Genomic DNA, 21,289 nt, shown 5'->3' with positions numbered 1-21,289 from the left:
AAATCGGAAATTCAGACTTCCCAGTTCAACTGGAACGCAGCTTTCCTTATGGTTGAGAACCAATGCAACAAACTAACAGGGAACAGGATAACTAGCAGTATATCAAGAGCGATACGATTTGAAATTAAAATGTCTTGTTTAGCTCAACAATCAGTCTAAAACCCAAACATATTCCGTTAAATACCATAGAAAGCTTAGAAAAACTTAAAATAGTCACATTTAACCAACAATTTTGATATGCACAGGAAGTGAATGATACCAGTCCCGGGATATAGTGATGGTTTTAAAGTTTCATCCTTTAGTGGATAAGTTAGCTAATGGGCGAGTCGTATATAAACTCGGTGCTTCTTTCAAGTAGGCTTTCGCTGTACCAGAGAGGCCAAAGATCAATGTCTGGATTGTTATTAGTACATTTAAACCCTCCAACTCCACTGCTCCACATTAATCACCTTGAGGGTTGGGCTTTCTCCTCTAGAACAGGGAGATAAATAGATATATATGTTTATGTTCCTGTGTGATCACATGTCCAGTCATCTCACTGTAATGTCTCAAAAGCTAAATGAAAGCCAGATGTTGCGAGAGGCAGAATTATGGTTTAAGTCGTCACAAGGGCTTAGGACACAATGCATCTGGACGGGATGGCCTGTGAGAGCTCCACCTGTCCTCTACACTCTGCTACACTGACGTTAAGATAAAGTGCCATGGGAGGAAAAAGTCAATTCATCATTCTTTCCTAAAAGCTCTCAGTGGAGCGCGCCCTCTCTTTTCTCTGACAGCAGATGTAGATGTAGTGAACACTCTCAACGTCCCTGTGGACCGCCAGCATATTTATTATAGAAGATATTCACCTGAAGACGCTCTGTTGAGAGGGTAATGGCTATTTAAGTGGGGTTATGTGTGCGTGTCTCACCTCGAGGGTCTGCATCAATGTGGGCTTGATGGCATCTTTCATTAACACCGCCAATGCTCCGCTCACACCCTGACAGGCAGGAAGAAAGAAATATGAAGGTGGGGGGGGACAATAACAAGTAATAAGGATTAAGACAAGTATTTAACCTCACCAACGCTTTATATTTATGTACAGAAGAGTTTAATGGTTATCCACTACAGATGATAAATGGCATGGCACTACAGTCCATTTGTAGGTCTCTGTGCTTGCTTCCCAAAATATGCCTCGTCAGCAATCTCAACACACTACACACAGTTGCACAGCATATTCTCACTGGGGCTGGCTCTAAAAGGTGTGGTGATGTTTTTCCATCGAGTCTAATCAGAAGACTAATGTAACTCTATAGGGGATCCTCCTCCACGGCTCTGAAACAACACAGGCCGCCGTCTTCTGTGGGAAACCAGAACCAGCTGACCCCACACGAGGACCCGGTGAGAGGTGCGAAAACTCTGCTCAACGTCTTAATAGCAGGTTACACCTACATTAGATGTGTTGTTATGAAGAGGGGAAGTGGTACTTTAAGTGAATCTGGGACAACTGGGAATTTGGAAATGTTTAAACTGCAAGTTTGACAGAAAATGATGATGACGATGAATTATGTTTAACGCGTTTCTCCAAAAACACCCACAAGGGCCCCAACGCCGCAGGTTCCCCTACCAAAAATGTAGGACACACCTAACCGTCACACTTCTCTCTGCAAGGCCATGACAGATAAAGTCTCTTCATTTCAATACAGAGATGTAGTGATGAAACGCCAACTGTGAGATTTTCAGCTTTCATGAAAAAGACCACACAGTAACACACACCAGGTCCTCTGCGGTGACGGGCTGTCCGGAGCGACTGGTGCCCACCACCATGCGCGCCAGTCTGTTTCTCATGTCCTCCAGGCTGTCTGCCAGAGCCAGGATGGCCATGATCTCGCTGGCCACGGCAATGTCGAACCCAGTCTGCAGAGTGAGAGAAAGAAAGATCATACACAATGTGAACGACAAGGGCAACAAACTGCAGCAGTTCACCGGCCTGAAGAACATTCAGATGCATTTACCAACCACGAAACAGACGAGCAGAAATTCTGCAGTTTCATGTTTATTGTGTGAAATCATGTTTACAATTTATATTAAAGTGTTGACTGCTTAGTAAAAATATAACTGACTGCCTCACGTCCACAGTGACTGTTAGAACAGAGATTATGAAGACACGATAGTCACCAGCTCTATCACATGGGCAAGAGAATACAAGTCATATGATTATGGCCTAGTTTTGGAGTAATGGATTTGGGAAAGGAAATAACTATTAACATGTTTAACTATTGTTGGGACTTTCTGTATTGATTTATGTCAAACTAAAACAAACAAATAATGGAATGAGGGATTTCCACTGGGAAGAGTCTGGGAAACCAAAGCAGTGTCCATTCCACGTCAAAAGAAAAAAAGAAAAATAACTTAAACCACATAAATCCACCAAGGAACACATTTCTACTCCCACTGATAATGCCCTGAGGGGCTATAGTGTATCCAGCGCTGGAGGAAGGTGGAGGACAGGGGAATGAAAAAGGAAACAGAATGGATGAACTGATGGTGGTAAATGTAAACATATGCTGAACTAGCTCAGAGGCGGTTCCAGGTGTGTGTGTGTGTGTGTGTGTGTGTGTGTGTGGATGGGTGGGTCACTTTTCTCCTTCTTCAAACATTTGCTTTCACTTAAGCCTGCTTGCTTCCCATTGAGGTGAAGTGTTTATTTACAGGATTTCATTTAGCTGTCATTACTACAGGCATATGGGTGGAATACATCTGGCCTTTATCACGAACAGAGGGGGGGGGGGAATGGAGGGGACTGTGTGTGTGTGTGTGTGTGTGTTTGTGAGTCTATTAGAAAGTTTGTATAAACTCAGTTTTATTGTACGAGTATCTTAAAGGAAGAGTTCAGATGTTTTGAGGTGGGGCTGTATGAGGTACTTATCAATAGTCAGTGCTTTACATACAGTAGATGACGGGTCGACCAGCAACCCCAGTATTCTGGAGTCTGGTGTCTATGGTGAGAACAGAGATGGCTAACAATACTTCAGTTCCCTGTCAGAAATGGCAAAGTAAAAATATTATAAATATACTCTACACTCTAACTGATCCTCTCCAAGCTGGGGGCGTGCCGACCGTCATCTACTGCAAGTATTACACAGACTGTGGTTAAAGTACCTCATACAACCCCAATCCAAAACACCTGAACTATCTCTTTAATAACAACATTACACCCAGGTTAATGACAGCCACCAGCAAAGCCTCTGCAATGAAAAAACTGCTGTTTTGTCATACTGTGTGGGTGAATGATAAAATATTTGCGATGAACTTGAACGCAACATATAGATCAGTTCTGGTCACATTTGTCATATTCTGGATATCGCAAAAATACACGAAACAAAGCCGGTGGGTGAAGAATATTTCAAAAGAACGTCAACTATTCAGAGGAAAGAAGATTGTGAAGGCACGAGTGCTGCATACCTCTCTTATCTGACCCTTTTCAGTGCTCGCTTGTCCGACTGTGATCTTCCTCAAGAAACGGTCATTTGTGTCAACAACTGGAAAACCAAGACAAAAAGAAAAAGTTTCATTTCCTGCAACATTTCTCATAAAATCCACGACTTTGAGCAGGAAAACTGGCTTAACATCAATGACAGAACAAACTTTATTTAAAGTGGATGCCTCAGACACACACAAAAGATTTATGTTTTTACAGCCTGAACCAGCCAGACTGTAAAAACGCTATGTCACCGCTGCATCACATCGACATTTAAGTGGAGCAAAGATTAAACATCTAACATTATGGCCATACCTACACAGTTCTCCAACCATGTGTTATAAAACTAAACCTTTCTTTAAACTAAAGTAAAAAACGATCTAAAACTAAACTGAGATTGAAAAATCAAGATTAAAATAAAAACTAAAACTACTGTACCCTTGCTTTGTGGTTGGGATGGCCAATGCCATATATCATCACCATATTATTATAAATACATCATGTTGGTTGGTATGTTGATAATATTATCAGACTGATAGAATGACAGCCCTCTGCATCGAGAAGAAAACACAAATCCTCCTGAATATTCCACAGACTAACTCCTTCTTTAGTCCTCTTTTACTCCTTCAGAGGGATTTCCTACGCTTCTGTTCGGTACCTCTCTGCCAGGTGATCTTCGAGGGGTCAAGGTCAAGATGAACAAAGGCGCCGACTTCCTGCGGTGTGAGCGATGCAGGATCTACTTTATTGATCCCTAGACGCTGGAATCAAAGAAACAAAGAAGATTAGTGGATCATCTGTGAGTGAGATGTGATGCTTAGGTGAACATTTTGGCTTTAGTCCCAGCTGTGCCACTACTGCTAGATACAGTAGTTTATTTGATATTTTAGGATCGTGTAGTAGTGGGACTTTCCGGTGTACAGTATGTCCACATCAGCTGGACACAATATCATTCCAGCATGTATAAACAAAACCAGAATAAATGACTACGAGGCGATCAACTCGGTGTCGGGTTCAAAAGGTTCACCGGAGTGCTCTGTTTAAAAAGACACACACGACTCTGATCTCGCACTCTGTCCATTAAGACCAATGAATATTTTATAGTCTCATCCAACGGGACAGACAAACATTCAGTTGGCTTATGTTCAAAATTCATCTCCATAACATGTGCCATGTGTATTTTATCTATTAAGACTTGATATTAGGCTTTCTTTATCAATACCACAACAAAACAGCATTACTTGTAGACATAGATACATATTTGGAGACGAGGACAAGGTGGAGGGAAAGAGGTGCATTTTTAAGGTAGGCTCACTGAGGTCCCCTATTGGATGAAAGTGTCTTTTTTTTTTTTTTTTAAATCAGAGCTCAACACAATGGTGCTTCTGGCGAGGAATGATTGTTGAACGTTTTAGACCTACACGTAGCCTGGAGATTTGGATGGGTGAAAATCTTCTGATTCCGTTCACTGAAGGAACCAGTCTATTGAACAGGCCCTTCAAGGAAGAAGAAGAAAGAAAATGTAATCACATTATGTGTGTTTATGCATATAAAGTACATTTAAATTGCACCTCAGAGGATTCAAATGTTTTCTTGAATAGAATGCATCACTCCAAATACACACTATGGTTGTGACTGCTAAATGTAATTGGGACATAAAAAGCATGCTCTTACATAGATTAGTTAATCGTCTCTGTGACACATGTTTAAGGCTTCCCTGTGAATATTCAATGACTTCACAAGATGTATGTACACATAATATATTAACATCATTCACAATTTCCTCTTTTAAAATCACAAAGAATAAACACATCTAAATAGCATATTTGTCATTATACTTGCATCCAGGTCAAAACAACAGTTTTTACATTTTTTTGCTTGTGTAAGAATAAGTTATTACTGAGTGACGAGATCACACGGTCACCTTGTCTGACTGCGTCGCCTCATGAAGCATCCTGGCATCGATGGCTGCTGCCACCAGGTTGTTGGCTGCTGTGATGGCATGAATGTCACCAGTCAGATGGAGGTTGAACTGACAAGAGGAAGAACAGACAGAGAAAATGTGAAAGAGAGTTGAAACCAAGAAAATCAAAGTACTATTCTTGTAATGTAACGGTAGACATTGTGGGTTCGGATGGCGCCAAGTGGAATTAAAACCTCTAACAACGGGGGTTCAAATGTAGTATCATGTGTGGTTTCAAACAGAGTAATCTTCATGGTTTTGACTTGATGTTTAAAAATATTACGACATACGAGCCCTTCAATTTAAATGAAAAAACATATTGTAAAGACGTGAGAGTAAAGGGCGGTAGAAGGAAAAAGCTAAAAAAAGCTGATGTTTTTGTATGAGAAAAGAAGAATGTGTCTGCAGCTTATTAAAAACCAGTCTGCTTCCATCTCACCCCTCCCTCCCTCCCTCCCTCCCTCCCTTTACGGACAGTGATTTAGTCATAGGCAATATTATGCCACAGCTCCAGGGGTTGTGTGCGTGTGTGAAAACTCGTGAGTCTCTGCATATCTTAGGTCTTTGAAGCCTGCATTAGTCCTGCTAGGGAGCAAGGAGAGTGCCTGTGTGTCTTACCTCCTCCATGGGGATGACCTGGGCATATCCCCCTCCTGCAGCTCCCCCTAGGCACAAAGAAGAGGTAGTCAGAGGCAGACCAACAGGACAGGGACACACAAAAGGAGGAATGCTGAGCGGTGTACTGAGTGAACTACTCCACCACCCCTGCACAAAATGTAGCAGGGTATGAAATGCTAGCCCCATGCTGACAAAGATAGCTTATCACACAATTACTTGAGACATTCCTAACTGCTGGCTTGGGCGCCTGTCTCTGGCCTTGTCCAAATTCCACTCGGTGTATTCAATGCGCAGAACAAAATTAAATTAAAAGTTGCAGAACAAAGTAACATTTTCTAAAATGAAAATACATATCCTTACAGAGTGGGACTGAGGTTGGCATCAGTTTTCTTACTAAAGTTCTAGAGAAAACTGAGTTTTTGAAGGATTGACACTACTGTACTGGAGCACAGGATATATTATGTGCAACTAGCATAAGGACTTAAGTATTCATTACTGACCTTTAACCCCAAAGGTGGGTCCCTGGGAAGGCTGTCGGAGACAGGCAAAGGAGTTGAGCTTAAGGTGGGCAGTGAGGGCCTGAACTAGGCCAATGGTCACCGTGCTTTTACCTTCGCCCAGTGGAGTCGGAGTTATACTAGACACAAAGAACATAGAGAACATTTTTGAATTTTACATTAACACCATAAAGGAAGCAGGAATTGAGTGATGGCTTGCCCAATCGGGCTTACTTCTTTTACATCATAAATCTAAGGACTAGGGGGGCACCGAAAGCAGATATGGTTAAGAAAAAGGATTTAGTTTTATCTGTAAGTCACACGTACCCAGCAACTAGTACATATTTCCCATCCGGCTGTTTGTGGAGGCGGTCCAACAGGGAGAGTCGGACCTTAGCTTTGCTCCTGCCATAGGCTTCAAGCTCCTCTGGCAGCAAACCAATCTCCGCAGCCAGCTGGTCCACTGGCTTGGGCGTCTGAGCTCTGGAAATCGCTATGTCACTAACAAATACAGAAAGCATGACAAATCATTCACATGCATTTGATTTTAAAGCGTCAAATGGACTTTGTCTCTGAGGTGCAACTTAAAGAACAATGTGGCATGAGAAAAGGATGTAGATACATTTGTAATAGCCTCACGGATAGCGGTCTATACCTTGGTACGGGGGTCAGGGGCTGCAGTTTGAGGCTGCGCAAATGCCAGGGTTGGTACTGCTGCTCCTGGAGCCACCGACCGCAACTACGCGCCACATTCTAGTAGACAAAGAGGAGAGACAACGAGGTAGGTCGGTAACGAAGAAAAGATAGTAAGCACATGGAGCGAGAATGGAGACAGAAACAAAGAGGCGCACCTGTGTTCTGTAAGCGGCTGTGAGGTATCCTAACCCAGACTTTGAGGACATCTCAATGGCATGTTCATCTAAAACAAAACAAAAAGTGTATGACAAATGCACATGTTGAGTAAAAACATGCTGACCAAAAAGTTACGCAAGAGTGGGACTGAGAAAGAAAACAGATGCTGTGTCCCATCATACGGCAGAAGGAGAAGGGTTACACTTGACATGACAAATCTGCAAATTTATTAATTTTACAATGCAGAAAAAAGCCAAATACACTTTTACTTTAACTGCAAACTACACTAGTATGTCTATGGGAACTTTTATGCACAGTGATTGCTTTTTTTATTTATTTAAAGATTCATTTTCTGGCCCTTTTTTGCCTTTAATCAACAGACAGAACAAATGGACTGTAAACGGGCCACAGGTCAGATCCATACAGGGTGATTTTGATGACTATCACAATATATTACACACTACCTGTCTCCAGGTTGGGCTCACAGCGGATGACAGCAGCCCCTGGTCTAACCCAGGTGGGGGGGAAATCCATATTCTCAGCTCCTAATAGGACCACAGCATCAGCCTGCTTCACCTTGGGAATAAGGAAGAGAGAATAAATTACATATGAAGAATTTCAAAAAGAGAAAAGTGTTTAAAAAAAGAAATTAAAAAAAAGAGACAATAGATAAAGCATTTGGCAATGCAATGACATTATGACATTGCATGTGGTAAAGCAGAGACTGCCTCCTTGTGGTTGGCCACTATAACGGCACATACTGTAGCAACTGAATAATGACTAGAGACATTTAAGGACATGGATCACAAGAAGGCTTTCCATTTATAAAGCCATGGCTTCAGCGGTACGTCTTTTCAAACAAATTATACTCAAAACAAAAGTAAAGGAACACACTCAAAACAAAGTAAAGTCAAGCTGACCACAAACAGGAACCAAACTACACACTTTTAACAGCCACCTTTCAAGTCTCCTGGGAGTAAGTTATGAACACTTACATTTATACAAAAAATCATTTTCGAGTAGTGTTGAGTCACACACGTATATACAAACACACCTGACTCTGCAGGCTCTTGGAGCTCCAACGACTCTTGAGAGCCACCAGTCCACTTCTTTCTATCAGGCACTGCAGGGCCACCCCAAAGGGTCCTTCTCCTCCGACCAGCAACACAGTTTTCCCCTCCAAAGGAGCATCTGCAGAGATATTTCAACACAACATTAAGACATAACCGTTTTCATTAATTAAGTGCCTCATGTGCATTAGCAACCAAACTGTCGACATGGTCAATATTTCAGGAATAGTCAAGCGTATTAAAATGCAGACCATCTGGACATGGATGGAAATGACTTTGCACAATGCACAGCAATTAAATGTAGCTGTTTGTGTATTCTTAATTGTGAATGTAAATGCAGCTTATGTCATTTTTTATTTCTACTAGCTGTTTGCGTTTTTAGCTTATATTTACATATTTATACAATTCATCCTTCGAAAATATAATATGAATACATTCTGAAATACATTTTTTGTGAATATTCATCTGTAATTGGATTGTGTTTTTCATGTCTGTGAAGCAAACAAAGAAAATCATAATTGGAAAAGAAGGCGTTTAACAGCTTTGTGCAACACTGCCGCTATAATTACAGATACGGTATGCTGATATTTTGAAATGTAGAACAAAAAACGTCCGCACACTGTCTTCTTCACACCGTTTCAGTAGATAGACCATCAAGTTAAAGTAACCTGATGATGAATATCTCTGAATGCAGGTGAAGACGACAGTGTGCAGGAGTTTTTGGATCTATATTGTCGACCATAAGTATTCTCCTACGCGCTTGTTGACCTACTGGTGTGCAACAGTTTGCTCTTTTTATATTTAGAAATGCACCACACCATATAATACTGAAACTGGACCACAAATTCTTCACTTGCGCCACATGTTGGCAACTATTTGCATCAGGGACACTCCGAATAAATGTGACCCTATGTACACCTGAACTCTGACCCCTACCCTGTGAACCTCAGGGTGAGTCTTAAATTGGTCCCAAACTTAGTAGTTAGTCTGAGGAGTCAGCATTTTTTCTTGTGGGTCCTAATGACAAAATATTTTGGGTGCACTGTAGTTTCAGATCCCCACATAATTCCCAAAATGTATTCTAAAAACAGTGAGACTCACTAACTGAATGTTCTCCCTGATGTTGTGACATATTTTAGTTTATGGCACATTAGGCTTCACATGATAATGAGGTCGTAGAAATGCGAACGTTAAATTACCGTCGGATTTATGAAATTTGCGCAGTGTCCAATTTTGATCTTACCGCCTTGGGTATGTTAGTGAATCAGAATCAGTCTAAATTGACAGGCGCGTGTCCACTATTTGCAATCAGCATACTGCCAAGCCCCCATTTCTCTATATAAGGAAATATTTTGATGTAAATGTGAGCACCATTACAGCTACATATATCAAATTGTATACCATGTTTCTCCAGCAGATCCAGGACAGCGCTGGCTCTGGGTGGCACAAAGCCTTTACTTAGGTCTCCTCGCACCAGGCGGCCCATATTCAAATCAGATATCCTATTACAAGAAAAAAATGGACACAAACATATCAAAAGAAATACAGAATTATTACCCCCGGAAGCAATTAACTCTTACTGGGCAGTGTGAGCACTGCATTAAGGCTATTTTGTAAAGTGCAATGAGCGTGTTACGGTCACTCAGAAGATTTCTAAATTGGATGCACATGAGGCACACATCATTCCTGAGTTAACGGTAAAGCTCAACACTGCTGAGTAACATATCAAAGTACAGTATATAGTATAGTTCTATTATTGAAGAGAGATTTAGGGTTAGGGTCAAAAACATTTTTATCAAACACTAAAAATAAACAGAGTAGCTTGCTGCAGTAAAGCAAAAGGACCGTACAGCTCAAATGTATTTGTTATTTTTACACAATTTGCTCTTAGTTCAACCAGTGCTGTTCAATTTGTGCTGATTATGAAGGGTGCCTTGCACATTTTCCTCATTCACTTACGTGCTGAAGTCACAAGCTGCATTTAGACAGTCTTGATTCTGAGCAGCCCCTTTCTAATATACTGTACCATATGAAATACACTAAATACATTTATCTCTGTTGGGACAGAGAAACACGCACAGCTGATACCTGGCAGACTGCTGCATAAAAAGGTCTACTGCTAAGGGACTACGAATGCAATATAAAAACAACCAATGGAAAATCAACAAAGTATGCTCTTCACTATTATTATCTCTCTGTGTGAGAACAGAAAACTCAGCCGTCTTATATGCTATGATCCTAGTTAGCTAGTGCTAGTGCTGTTTACCCATCTACATCCTTCTCAGGTTTCAGCGTGTTCAACACTCGACTGGTGAGGGACGCAGGGGGGAGGTGAAGGTGGACTCCGTGCACCCTGGGGTCTTCATTGAGCTTCAACACCTCTTCTATGATCTACACGCAGTCACACAAAGACAAAATACACACACAAAAAGAAAGTATTTAGAAGCCATTGGTGCAATAGTGACATTTTGCCTACAGAAAATTCTGCACTTCACATCTAAAATGTAAAGTATCTTTGATTTTTTGAGAATAAAGAACAAGTAAAAGAGTGACACAACAAGTGCACCATCAAATTGAACTTGTCTGTGCTATTGACAGTGCATAAAAATTGTTTATATGATGATTTACAGTCAAGAAAAGCTTGAATAATACAAAAACTCACAAGAGGCACTGATTACCTTGATGTTTACTACAACCACCATGCTGCACTGACAAACAGCAAGGGAATGGCAAATCATGCACTGACTTGCTAAATAATGAGGGGGCGGGGAGAGTTTTTCTTGTTTTATGCGCGGAGGGACAGTAACCAAATATGTGTGTCAGCTTCACTTACGTCATCTTCACTGCACTCCTTTGCCAGACAAATCTGTGTGATGTTTAAGCCAACCTGTGGACGAACAGGGACAAACAAAAAGAGGGTTAACTGATTGTGTGGATTTATGAAAAAAAAAGACAAAATGGTTTAAATTCACATATAGAAACAGCAAGACGGTAACTTACCCTTCCTGCAATTTTCTTACTGATCTCCAAAAAGCTGTCATCTTCACCTGCCTTTGAGATACAATTTGCATAATGAGAAAACACACACACACACACACACACACACACACACACACACACTATAACACAAGCATCTTCAATGGCTTCAGTAAAAACAGATAAACCTCAGGTTAAAGGTAAATTCAGACAAAATAATTACAACTATGCCATGGTAAGTTTGACAATATTTTAGGCAACCTTCCACAACATTGTAACTTGCACATGACATCACGCAGTCTTTCATTCTACAATAGGAAACACAAATCCTACATAGTTATTTGTTTTTTTGCTGACAATACCTGTATAATGGCTAACAAAGGTTGGACTGTTGAATTTCTTCTCTGCAGAGCCGCTATTGCCTCCTTGGTGCTCTGAATCACCTTGCTATGAGAGAAAACAAACTGGTTAGTCATCTATTTAGGTTTTTGATTCACGTGAAACACATACCTTAAGCCAAAGACACCCATGGTAAGGCTTTGGAAAAGGTAACACCAACAGAGAAGGAGACAACATTTAGAATAGTTTATTCTGTGTCTGTGAGCTAACTGGGGAGGAAGGGTGAAAAACTTAACTGTGAATTATGCCTCAAATTCTCTCCCCTGCTCAATTCAAATAAAACAACAATCGGAGGATAATTGGAAAGAGAGTGATTTGGCTACATTTGTTGCAGTTAAAAAATATCACATTCCAACTAGAACACTAGAAAATTGATTTTTTTTTTTAAAAATAGAATAAAATAAAATGTTCCACCCATTGACTAAGAGTGTTACTGCGCGTGTAATAATGTGTGGGAGGGGCTAATATGTAAATGTCTCCAGTTAACACACTGACCTCGTTTCTTTTCCAAAGTGTAAACATTGTCTCGATCAAATTCACCTCCAGCCATCTCCGATCAATCATTCAATGTGCTTCACTTTTAGATTATGGTATATAGTAACGTTATATATAAATAGAAATATAGTTTAAACATTAACAAACCGTTAACACTGTGCAAACACACAGTGATGGTGATGCTACATGTCCAATAACGTTACAGTAAAACTCTACATCAGGACCCATTCATTCATGCGTGTTTTTTTAGCTTTATTCGCTGTGAATTCAGACACATTGTATCATTGTGTGTTTTAGCAACAAAGGAGAAAAGTTACATCAGCTGGCTGGAGTCCATCTGATGATGTCGGGGACACGTGCGGAACTGACTGCTAGCTCGAGACAGGAAATAGTTACCGATGATAACTTTATCAAGATGCTACTCGATAGTTCAGTTATTTCCGGTTAAAAACACACAAATAAAACAGTAACTTAGCAGCGTAATGTTTGGTCACATGCAACATGCTTACCTCAAAGAACTGTCGCATTCAAACCCATCATCCTTTCGGGACTGTTTCCCAAAATTGACGGCTAGTTTTGGGTTCGTACCGCCGCTGCTTGTAGCGCTGGCTGCCCGGAGAATCAACCGGCTGTTGGCTAGACCCACCGATGGGCATCTCCGCGAGAAGCCGCTGACCCTGCTTCCTGGACGGGCTGGATGTATCCGAAGGCTGCCACAAGCACTACGAATCATAGACAACTTCATGGCCGTTTCCTTTTAAACTGTGGTGTCTAACCTTTTCTTTGTTGGCCTTGAAGTTGGTTAGCAAAGGATTCAACCTCCGGGGGGAACGCAAATACAGTTGAAGTGGCAACAGGGTCCTGATGGAGTTACGCTGTCTTCAGGGGCAGTCGGAAATTTGAATAACCCTTGTAATGTGATGCTACCTGTTTACAAGCTGACTTTGGGGCGCGGAAATGTGGATGCCACGTTCTCCGCGTGTAACCCAGGTGCAGCAACATTTTGATCATGTAATGATTTCATTATATATTAGCCTATATAATGTATGCATGTTTGCCTTTCCTGTCACTTCTAAAGTTCGGCTGTTGTTAAAAGACCGAAAGAATTAAAACATGTTGCCACATGTCCTGTGTTTTGTTATCCACCATGGAAAAGTGTATTCGAATTTCAGAGGTACACATGAAAGCAGCAGCCTCAGAAAAAGGAACGTTCACGTGCTATATTTACACAGAAAGAGGCGAGGTCAGTTTAGGCCACATGGGTTCAAAAACTATGTCCTGTAAATCTAGGACCACGTGAAAACGTTGATACGCTATAAGCCTATAGGGTACATAGCCTATTATAGTGACATAATAGGCAACTTCCTGCTGCAATCCAAGTCGCCTATATTAACCATAATTTGAAACGGTGCCACCCTGCATGGCCCCTGATCCAAAACCACTATATTTAATTGATGGCATACACTACCTTCGGCTAATATCTAAGCAAACGTCGGTTATTTTCAAATTTGCCTCAGTGGAACAATATTAAACAAAGTGTGACATATTTGGCAAAGAGTACAGTGCGGTAGGTCTGTCTGTGGCTGGCTGGCTGGCTAACTCTCTCTCTCTCTCTCTCTCTCTCTCTCTCTCTCATGAACGCACACACACACACACAATTAAGAGCAAGTGGGAGTAATTTGGGTGCGGCTGGGAAAACCTTAACTCCAATCCACCTCAATACGCGGGCTGCGTTATTTGACGCATTGGTATCGCTCTCATCCAAAGTCAGAAAGAAATCCTTTCATGGCGGCTGTTGTTCAAGGGACAACGTTGCTGATTGACAAGTGTCGCGTTTGAGATTCCCGTCAAAACCACTTGTCCTGGGCTTCCCTTTACATTTTATTAAAAATACCGCTTTATTAGAATAAAGAGGCCTGCGAGTTCAAATTGGCACTCACTTGGTTTATACACTGCAGCTGCTCACACACCTCGTCCTATCCAATTGACGCTCCTGAGATGCAGCGTCACTCCAAAGGACAAACCGACCGGGTTTCATTCCTGAAGTCACGGCAGCACAGTCGCATGGCGTGGCGCAATCCACCACCCTAACAAAACCACAGTTGAATACCAGTTTGGGCTCCAAAGATAGCTGCAATTACGCATAGGGCCCTTTGTTCCTGCTCACAGTCCGGAGCAGTCAACTGTAGCATGGTGCTGTGGCTCTACGGTCGCCTTACAATAAAGGACAACGTTTGATATCTGTGGACATCAGAGCACAACAGGTAAGGAGCTTTCCTTTGGGCTTGTAGGGAAGGATTCACATATATATCTGGTCTATATATATATATATATATATATATATATATATATATATATAAACTAAGCATTCATTTATCTCATAAAAACATAGCTTTTATGTTGTTTACCATACATAAAGCCCTAACTGTAGGTACCCACACCATGCCTGCATTAATTCTGATAATGTTTTAACTGTGAGACTGGGCAGTTGGATATCATCTGAATAATTAATATAAAAGTAGTGTTTTTCAGGAGTATTCAGTCCTGTAACAATAATGACTTCCAACCTGATCACCAGGAGCACTTGAGTCAATGTTTCTGAAATCTTAATGTTTTATTCATTAGATTTTAACTTGTTCAAAACTTATTTTGTTCAGACATAAATACTGTTATTCCCAGCTCAAATAGGAAAAGACTACAACAATGTCAGGTAGGAGTTCCTGAAGTTTGGGAACTTTTGGTGGAGTAGCCATTTGAAAAGCATTCTAATGTCACCAGCCTCATAATTTCAGATAGGAAATGCTTATTTTATAGTATTACTCAAACTGGAGATCCAATATTTTCCTGTATCTGCTGACTCTTGTGCTCCAGTTCGATTAAAAAGTCAAAATGCCTGTCTAGATAAAGACGTCAGACAGATCACAAGGTAAAACAACTAGTCTGGTGAGGAGCAACACGTTTGATTAGTCTTTGTAGAACCTGTTGGGCCAGTGCTGGGTGGAGGACATCTGAGGAAGGAAACAGGTATGCCGGCATAAATGAGGCACTGGGTGTGTTTTAAACTTGCAAATGTTTTCTGTTTGGATCTTGAATGTCATTTGTGTCCCTTTTTGCTTTATCGAGCCATATACGATGAAAAAAAGGTTAAATTCATGAGCTCTGAATTTAAAGATTTGTTGTTTGCCCTTTCAGGTCAGCCATCTTTTAATGAGTCACCTTTACCAATGTGTGTTAGAAGAGGACAGATAACCGGACAGAGAAAATCTTCTTGACATCTGTAGCCTTCGCTTATTCTCCAGCCCAACCATGAGGGACAGACTGAGCAACCTGCAGGAAATGTCCAACGACCATGTGGAGCAGATGGAGTATGCGGACTCCGTGGACTCCACTCTCTCCGACACCTTAAGCAACGTGGACCTGCAGGAGGAGCTGTCCCATGAGGCAGTGTTGTTCGACAACAGCCCTGCTCTGGAGGGGATCTTTTCCCAGTCACAGGATATCCACAGAGAGATCCAGCTCATCCGCCTGGAGATCAAAAGGCTTCGTGAGCAGAACTCTCGCATGGTCCAGGGCGTCACCACCATGAGCATTATCAAAAGGGACTCCAACGCTATTGGTGCTGATATAAAGGCTCGGGCTGAGGATGTGCTGGCACGCCTGCGGGATATGGACGGCACAGCTCGCAAGCTAGAAGAAGAACACAGCTCAAATTCTGCCATCACGCGCATTGCCAGAACCCAGTATGCTTGCCTCAGCAACGGTTTCCGCGATGCCATGTTTGAGTATAATGAGGCCGAGATGAGTCATCGGGAGAACTGTAAAGCCCAGATCCAGAGGCAAATGGAGGTAGTGGGACGTGAGGTGACAGGAGAGGAAGTGGAGGAGATGATTGAGAAAGGTCAGTGGAACATCTTTAATGACAACATTATGGCTGAAGGTAAAACCGCTCGCTCAGCTCTGTGCCAGGTTGAGAAACGTCACCAAGAGTTGGTGGACCTGGAGACCCGCATCAATGGCATCCATGAGATCTTCCTGGACGTCGCCCTGCTGGTAGAGGAGCAGGGCCCCATGCTGACCACCATCCAAACCAACGTTCAGAAAACCGACGAGTGCATACAGGAGTCCCTCGTCAAAATCGCCAGGGCCAAACGTCATAACAAGAACAACCCCTTTAGAAAGATGTTTTGCAGCTGTTTCCCTTGTGTCGACTGATGACTGTACGGCACCGAGATGGTAGAGGGACAGACAAATATGCAATGTGCTGTCCAGACAAAGATCAGGGGGAAATCTAAAGGACAATAAGCATTTTCTGTATCATTAAAATAACTTCTTATTGTCACAAAGTCTTTGTCAACATGGCCTGTAGAGGTATTGTGTAATATCTTTCCAGGAAGTGAAATAAAGGTTTTCATAGACAGGTTAAAACTGTGTCTAGATTGAGAGACAAGGGTAAAGTATTTTAAAATTGTATAAAAGTGATCCATTGATGACCGGTGTCGCAAATCAGAATTCATCCCCCATGAGGTGTCATGCGACTGGTATCTGAAAATATTTTTTAAGTTTTTGTAGCCTGATGATTTTTTTTTTTTTTATAAAATTGCAGATAAATTCATAGAGAAGCCATTCACATTCTGAAAACCCCCCCACCGTTTTCTAATGTTTACCGTCTCATAGGACACCAGAAGCGGATGTGTTGTACCCTAATCTGTTACTTTTCACTGCTATTTTATGACTATATTACCTTTCTTTTATGGTGTCATGTATATTACATAAACGGTTATATTAGAATCAATCCGAGTGTGGCTTTATTCTTGTTAAACATGAAATGAACCTATGAAGACCTGTTGAAATATAAAGATTAAGGTTGCATTTGGTATACATAAACACATTTCCTTAATTCAAGTTGTCAATCACAGGGGGCAGTGCTAAAAATGTTGCGTTGCAACAGCTCAATCACGCGTGTGACATATTTAATACCTGTAATCCCTGGCATGTTTCAGGTTCACCTCAGACACACGCATCTCCTTACACAGGTGTCATCACTTACCAAACAGAGCAGCTCGTGTTGCATTAGTCCAGTGTAGTGCTGTTAAATAGTTAAAGGGAAAGTTCACCCCAAAATCAAAAATACATGTTTTTCATAATACAAGTAGTGCTGTATGTTGTTCTGGCGTGTGTTGTTTTGGAGATACTGTCAGTAGAGATGTCTTCCTTCTCTCCAATATAATGGGACTACATGGCACTCAGCTTGTGGTGCTCAAAACGCCAAAAATAAAAACTTAACAGTAATCTCTTTCCAGAAATCAGGATCAGGTTACTCACTATAATCCACACACCTTGTGAGCAGTTTCATTAAGGAGTTTTTTTTTAAAGTCTAATTCCTCAAATTTCTTCAGTAACTTCCTTGTGAACATTTGTCCTGGATGCATCATTTGACAGGAATATTTTCTTACTTAATCAACCCTGAAGTGATGAGAAAATTAACCAAAAACAAAGCGTCTTTTTTTTTTTTTCTTAAAGGAAGTATGGTGTGTTGCAGTGGGAAGGCCCTCTTCTGTCACCTGGGAAGGGGCGGCAGTCACACACATGCTGAATATGAAGCAGACGGACAACTTCCTTCATCAGCATAAATAAGATGTGTTTTCCAAGCGCCTTGGACCAAATAAATCAGCCTGAAACACTTTGAAGAGATTTTCTTGCTTTCTGATTTTGTGGGAGCCGGTCACAAGAGGTAAGGCACTTTAAAAGTGAATTTTATTTATTTAATGTTCTAAATGTGGAGCAGAGGCACCTGGAGACAAGTGGATAATTGGATCTAATCAGTGCAGAAAGAAAGGGCTGATTCAATGACTATCAAGAAGATGAATTGTTTTATCATATATTGTGACCGCTTTTGAAATAATTGATTTTGTACTAATGTGGTATCAGGAAATGGCTTTTCTGTGTTCCGACTTAAACTGTATGAAATAATCCATCTCAGAGATTTATGCAAGTACCAGAATTTTGAACATTTTGTGCAGTGTGTGATTGACTAAATTAATGTACTGAAGAAATACTTAAACATGTATAGCGCGACAGTATCTTTGGCCTTAACCCTACTTTTAAAGGAAATGTCTGTTTTTCAATAAGATAACGTCTTCCTTGTTCCTGGTTTGAAAAAAAAAAATTCTTTGAGCTTTGACTGTCATTGTTGTTAACCACAGAAAGAACCTACATCAGATAAACTGACCAGTTATTGTTGCTGTAGTTGTATAACTCTGACATGTTGGCTTTGGATGGGTGGTATGGTTTCCCTGCATGAACTATGACTCTGTACATGCTGTCGTCAAGGTACTCAATGTTTTAAAAAGGGGAACATTGTATGCCATCAATTTGAGGATGATTATACCATAATGAGGGTGCCTACAGCCCAACATGTAGAACGCATGTGATATTAATTTTGCATTATGAATTTGATCTATTTGCACGATAATCAACATCTTGTTTTGCTCTGGTCTCTCAGGCAAAAATGCGGGACATGCTGGAGAGGCTGCAGACCATTAGTGAGGAGCAGGAGGACGACGAGCCAGAGTTTTATTGCTCAGAGTATGATGTAGACAAGGGGACTCTGTCTCAACAGGCAGTAATGTTTGAGAACACCTCCACCATTGACAACATCCTGAGGGAGGCCTACTCCATACGCAAGGAGATCTCCTTGCTCCACTTAAAGGTGGAGCGTCTGAAGATAAATAACGAACGCTTTGGCACCTCTGTGCGGCGTCTCACCCTACTCAAACGGGACTCCGACTCGATTGCCAGGGGGATCCAGCATCACGGCGGGGCTCTGTACGTCCGCCTTCAGGCCCTGGGGAAGGAGAGCAGCCAGCTAGAGGAAAAAGACGGTCCCAACTCCGCTGTTGGTCGCATTGCCCGATCTCAGTATGACACACTATCCCGTTACTTCCAAGCTGCCATGAGTGACTACAATGTGGCAGAGGAGATGCAGAGGAGCACATGCAGGCGGAGGATCCAGAGGCAGGCCTCCATAATAGGGACTGAAATTACAGATGACCAGCTGGACGTGATGGTGGACAAAGGTGGTGAGGGATGGGCAGAGCTGTCCCAGAGCCTACAGACCCAAGGTGTACGCTCGTCCCGCTGGGCGATGTGCGAGATCAAAGGCAGACACAAGGAGCTGGTGGAGCTGGAGGTCCGCCTGAAGGAGGTCCATGAACTGTTCCTGGACATGGCCGTGTTGGTGGAGGAGCAGGGATCCATGGTTAACAACATCGAGGTGAATGTGTGTGGCACACAGGAATATACTGAGAAAATCAATGTTAACATCAAGAGGGCCCTGCAGTACAAGAGGAGGAATCCTTTTCAACAATGTTGTCCCTGCCTACCCTGTTGGAGAGACAGCCGACTAATTTAGTGCTAGTTTTAAATGTATGCAATTTTATGGATGATTGAAAAATTAAATAAACATTTACCTGTGTAAAAAGTTATTATAACCTGAAAAGAGATGTTAGACAATGTGTTTAATTCATGATAAACTGAGGCTTCACGAGGACAAAATGCAAGAGAAACGGTTTTGCTGTTAAAGAGCAGCACACTGTATTTCCCTAATTGTGGTGTGAGGCTAAAAATTGTTCACGGTTTGGAGTTACAAGCTGTCTAAAATGTAATCTACACTTAAATAACTTGTTATTTGTGTCAGAGTATTATTTGTTAACAAGTACATATTGTGTTAAAATCAAAAGAAACTTAAGTTTTTGGCCCTCTAATGTGGCTTACTTCCTTAAAAGTTTAGGTGACGCTTTCTCAATCTTGTGCGACCGTGACAAAGTTAGATGGTGATCTCAGATGCAACTATATGTACGGTCTGTGGGCTTTAACTGGTAGGCCTCTAGTGCCACTTTTGGGAAAGTGGGGGGGGGGGGTCATCCTAATGGTTGATGACACCATCTGATGTAGGAGGTGGATGCTAATAGGATGCAGTCTGTACTTAAAGGAAGATGGAGTCCACAAGCAGTCTATCAGATGAGATATCCATAGTGCAGATTAGTGGCACAGCTTTACTGACTGATGGGAATGATGGTCTGGAAGCTCACAGCAGTGGTCTTTGTATAGTGCAGCTGATAAAGCTACCAAATGCACATGCTACTCCCAAACTTAAGCTGCAAAACTATCTGAATCATGTAAAGTGATCTGAAAGACACACAAATAAAAACAGTGATGGTTAAGAACTTAAGAGTTTCAAGTACATCTGTTATTGAGGGAAAAATGAATTGTATAAAATTGTTATTCAGATTTTACATTTTTGATGCTACCTATATTTCTCCTTTGTTTACAGGTGTACCGATTGACTGGAAAACATCCTAACTTAGCCTACTAGTTCACATACATTCTTGCTTCACTGGTTGTGATATTCATGATATTGGAAACCACAAACAATATCTAACTTAACGAGCTAACGTTATAGGGACATTTCATGAACCAAACATTCTAAAGTTAGCCCAACTAGCTGAGGTTAGCTAGCGTTATATCTTCAAAATTGCAGAGATAAGAAGACAAAATTTCACGCCTCTCTAAAATGAGCTGTGTGGCGCTTTAGTGCACATCCTGGTTGTTGCCCAAATTATGCTAGGCTCCCTAGCTGCTCTTGAATGCTTGTAGCTTGCTAGTTGTCAACGAGCGTGACATTAGCAGGTTCGCTCCAGTTTTCCACCTTACACGTTAGCTGCTAGCAACCTAGCTCTACCCAAGACGAGACATTGTCGATGTTGGATTATCGTAACAATGGTTGCATTGCCAGCTCCGTAGGCATTTTAAACTAAAATACAATCAAAATACAAGCCAGTTGAAATATATTTAAAGGGTCCGTACGCGGTGTATATACCAGGATGGCCGAGTGGTTAAGGCGTTGGACTTAAGATCCAATGGACATATGTCCGCGTGGGTTCGAACCCCACTCCTGGTA

The 21,289-nt window shown here is 41.5% G+C and overlaps 3 protein-coding genes and 1 non-coding gene across 5 annotated transcripts in view; 3 read left to right on the top strand and 1 right to left on the bottom strand.

The window, feature by feature from the left end:
* mthfd1l (methylenetetrahydrofolate dehydrogenase (NADP+ dependent) 1 like) overlaps positions 1-13,541 on the bottom strand; it is a 31,649-nt gene extending 18,108 nt beyond the window's left edge. Inside the window, exons 1-19 of the mRNA XM_031875491.1 lie at positions 12,840-13,541; positions 11,799-11,883; positions 11,461-11,511; positions 11,294-11,347; positions 10,727-10,851; positions 9,862-9,962; positions 8,445-8,581; positions 7,855-7,966; positions 7,390-7,457; positions 7,194-7,291; positions 6,866-7,039; positions 6,542-6,678; positions 6,042-6,088; positions 5,385-5,492; positions 4,882-4,956; positions 4,119-4,221; positions 3,445-3,521; positions 1,756-1,896; positions 911-979 (exon numbers count right to left, since the gene is read on the bottom strand). Coding sequence (XP_031731351.1) covers positions 911-979; positions 1,756-1,896; positions 3,445-3,521; positions 4,119-4,221; positions 4,882-4,956; positions 5,385-5,492; positions 6,042-6,088; positions 6,542-6,678; positions 6,866-7,039; positions 7,194-7,291; positions 7,390-7,457; positions 7,855-7,966; positions 8,445-8,581; positions 9,862-9,962; positions 10,727-10,851; positions 11,294-11,347; positions 11,461-11,511; positions 11,799-11,883; positions 12,840-13,075 — 1,998 coding nt within the window. The 5' untranslated portion in view covers positions 13,076-13,541. The remainder of the gene's footprint in view (positions 1-910; positions 980-1,755; positions 1,897-3,444; positions 3,522-4,118; positions 4,222-4,881; positions 4,957-5,384; positions 5,493-6,041; positions 6,089-6,541; positions 6,679-6,865; positions 7,040-7,193; positions 7,292-7,389; positions 7,458-7,854; positions 7,967-8,444; positions 8,582-9,861; positions 9,963-10,726; positions 10,852-11,293; positions 11,348-11,460; positions 11,512-11,798; positions 11,884-12,839) is intronic.
* A 511-nt stretch (positions 13,542-14,052) lies between these two features.
* LOC116398826 (syntaxin-11-like) lies at positions 14,053-16,961 on the top strand. 2 transcript variants are annotated; one of them, XM_031875498.1, is made up of 2 exons: positions 14,053-14,594; positions 15,630-16,961. In XM_031875498.1, exon 2 carries the CDS (start codon positions 15,637-15,639, stop codon positions 16,540-16,542), a length of 906 nt encoding a protein of 301 aa, XP_031731358.1. In that variant the 5' UTR covers positions 14,053-14,594; positions 15,630-15,636; the 3' UTR covers positions 16,543-16,961. The 2 variants fall into 2 exon arrangements, with proteins under 2 accessions (XP_031731358.1, XP_031731359.1); XM_031875499.1 differs by having other exon boundaries at positions 15,523-16,960.
* A 939-nt stretch (positions 16,962-17,900) lies between these two features.
* On the top strand, positions 17,901-20,522 carry LOC116398798 (syntaxin-11-like). Its single transcript, XM_031875434.1, has 2 exons — positions 17,901-18,061; positions 18,833-20,522. The coding sequence occupies exon 2, from the start codon at positions 18,839-18,841 to the stop codon at positions 19,739-19,741; it is 903 nt and encodes a 300-aa protein (XP_031731294.1). The 5' UTR covers positions 17,901-18,061; positions 18,833-18,838; the 3' UTR covers positions 19,742-20,522.
* Positions 20,523-21,206: 684 nt separating this feature from the next.
* trnal-uaa (transfer RNA leucine (anticodon UAA)) lies at positions 21,207-21,289 on the top strand. Its single transcript has one exon. It is a non-coding gene; the product is annotated as a tRNA-Leu (tRNA).

This window comes from Anarrhichthys ocellatus, unplaced genomic scaffold (assembly GCF_004355925.1).
Source record: "Anarrhichthys ocellatus isolate YVR2014 unplaced genomic scaffold, GSC_Weel_1.0 scaffold91, whole genome shotgun sequence".
Taxonomy (NCBI): domain Eukaryota; kingdom Metazoa; phylum Chordata; class Actinopteri; order Perciformes; family Anarhichadidae; genus Anarrhichthys; species Anarrhichthys ocellatus.
This window is presented reverse-complemented; position numbering and strand designations above follow the sequence as displayed.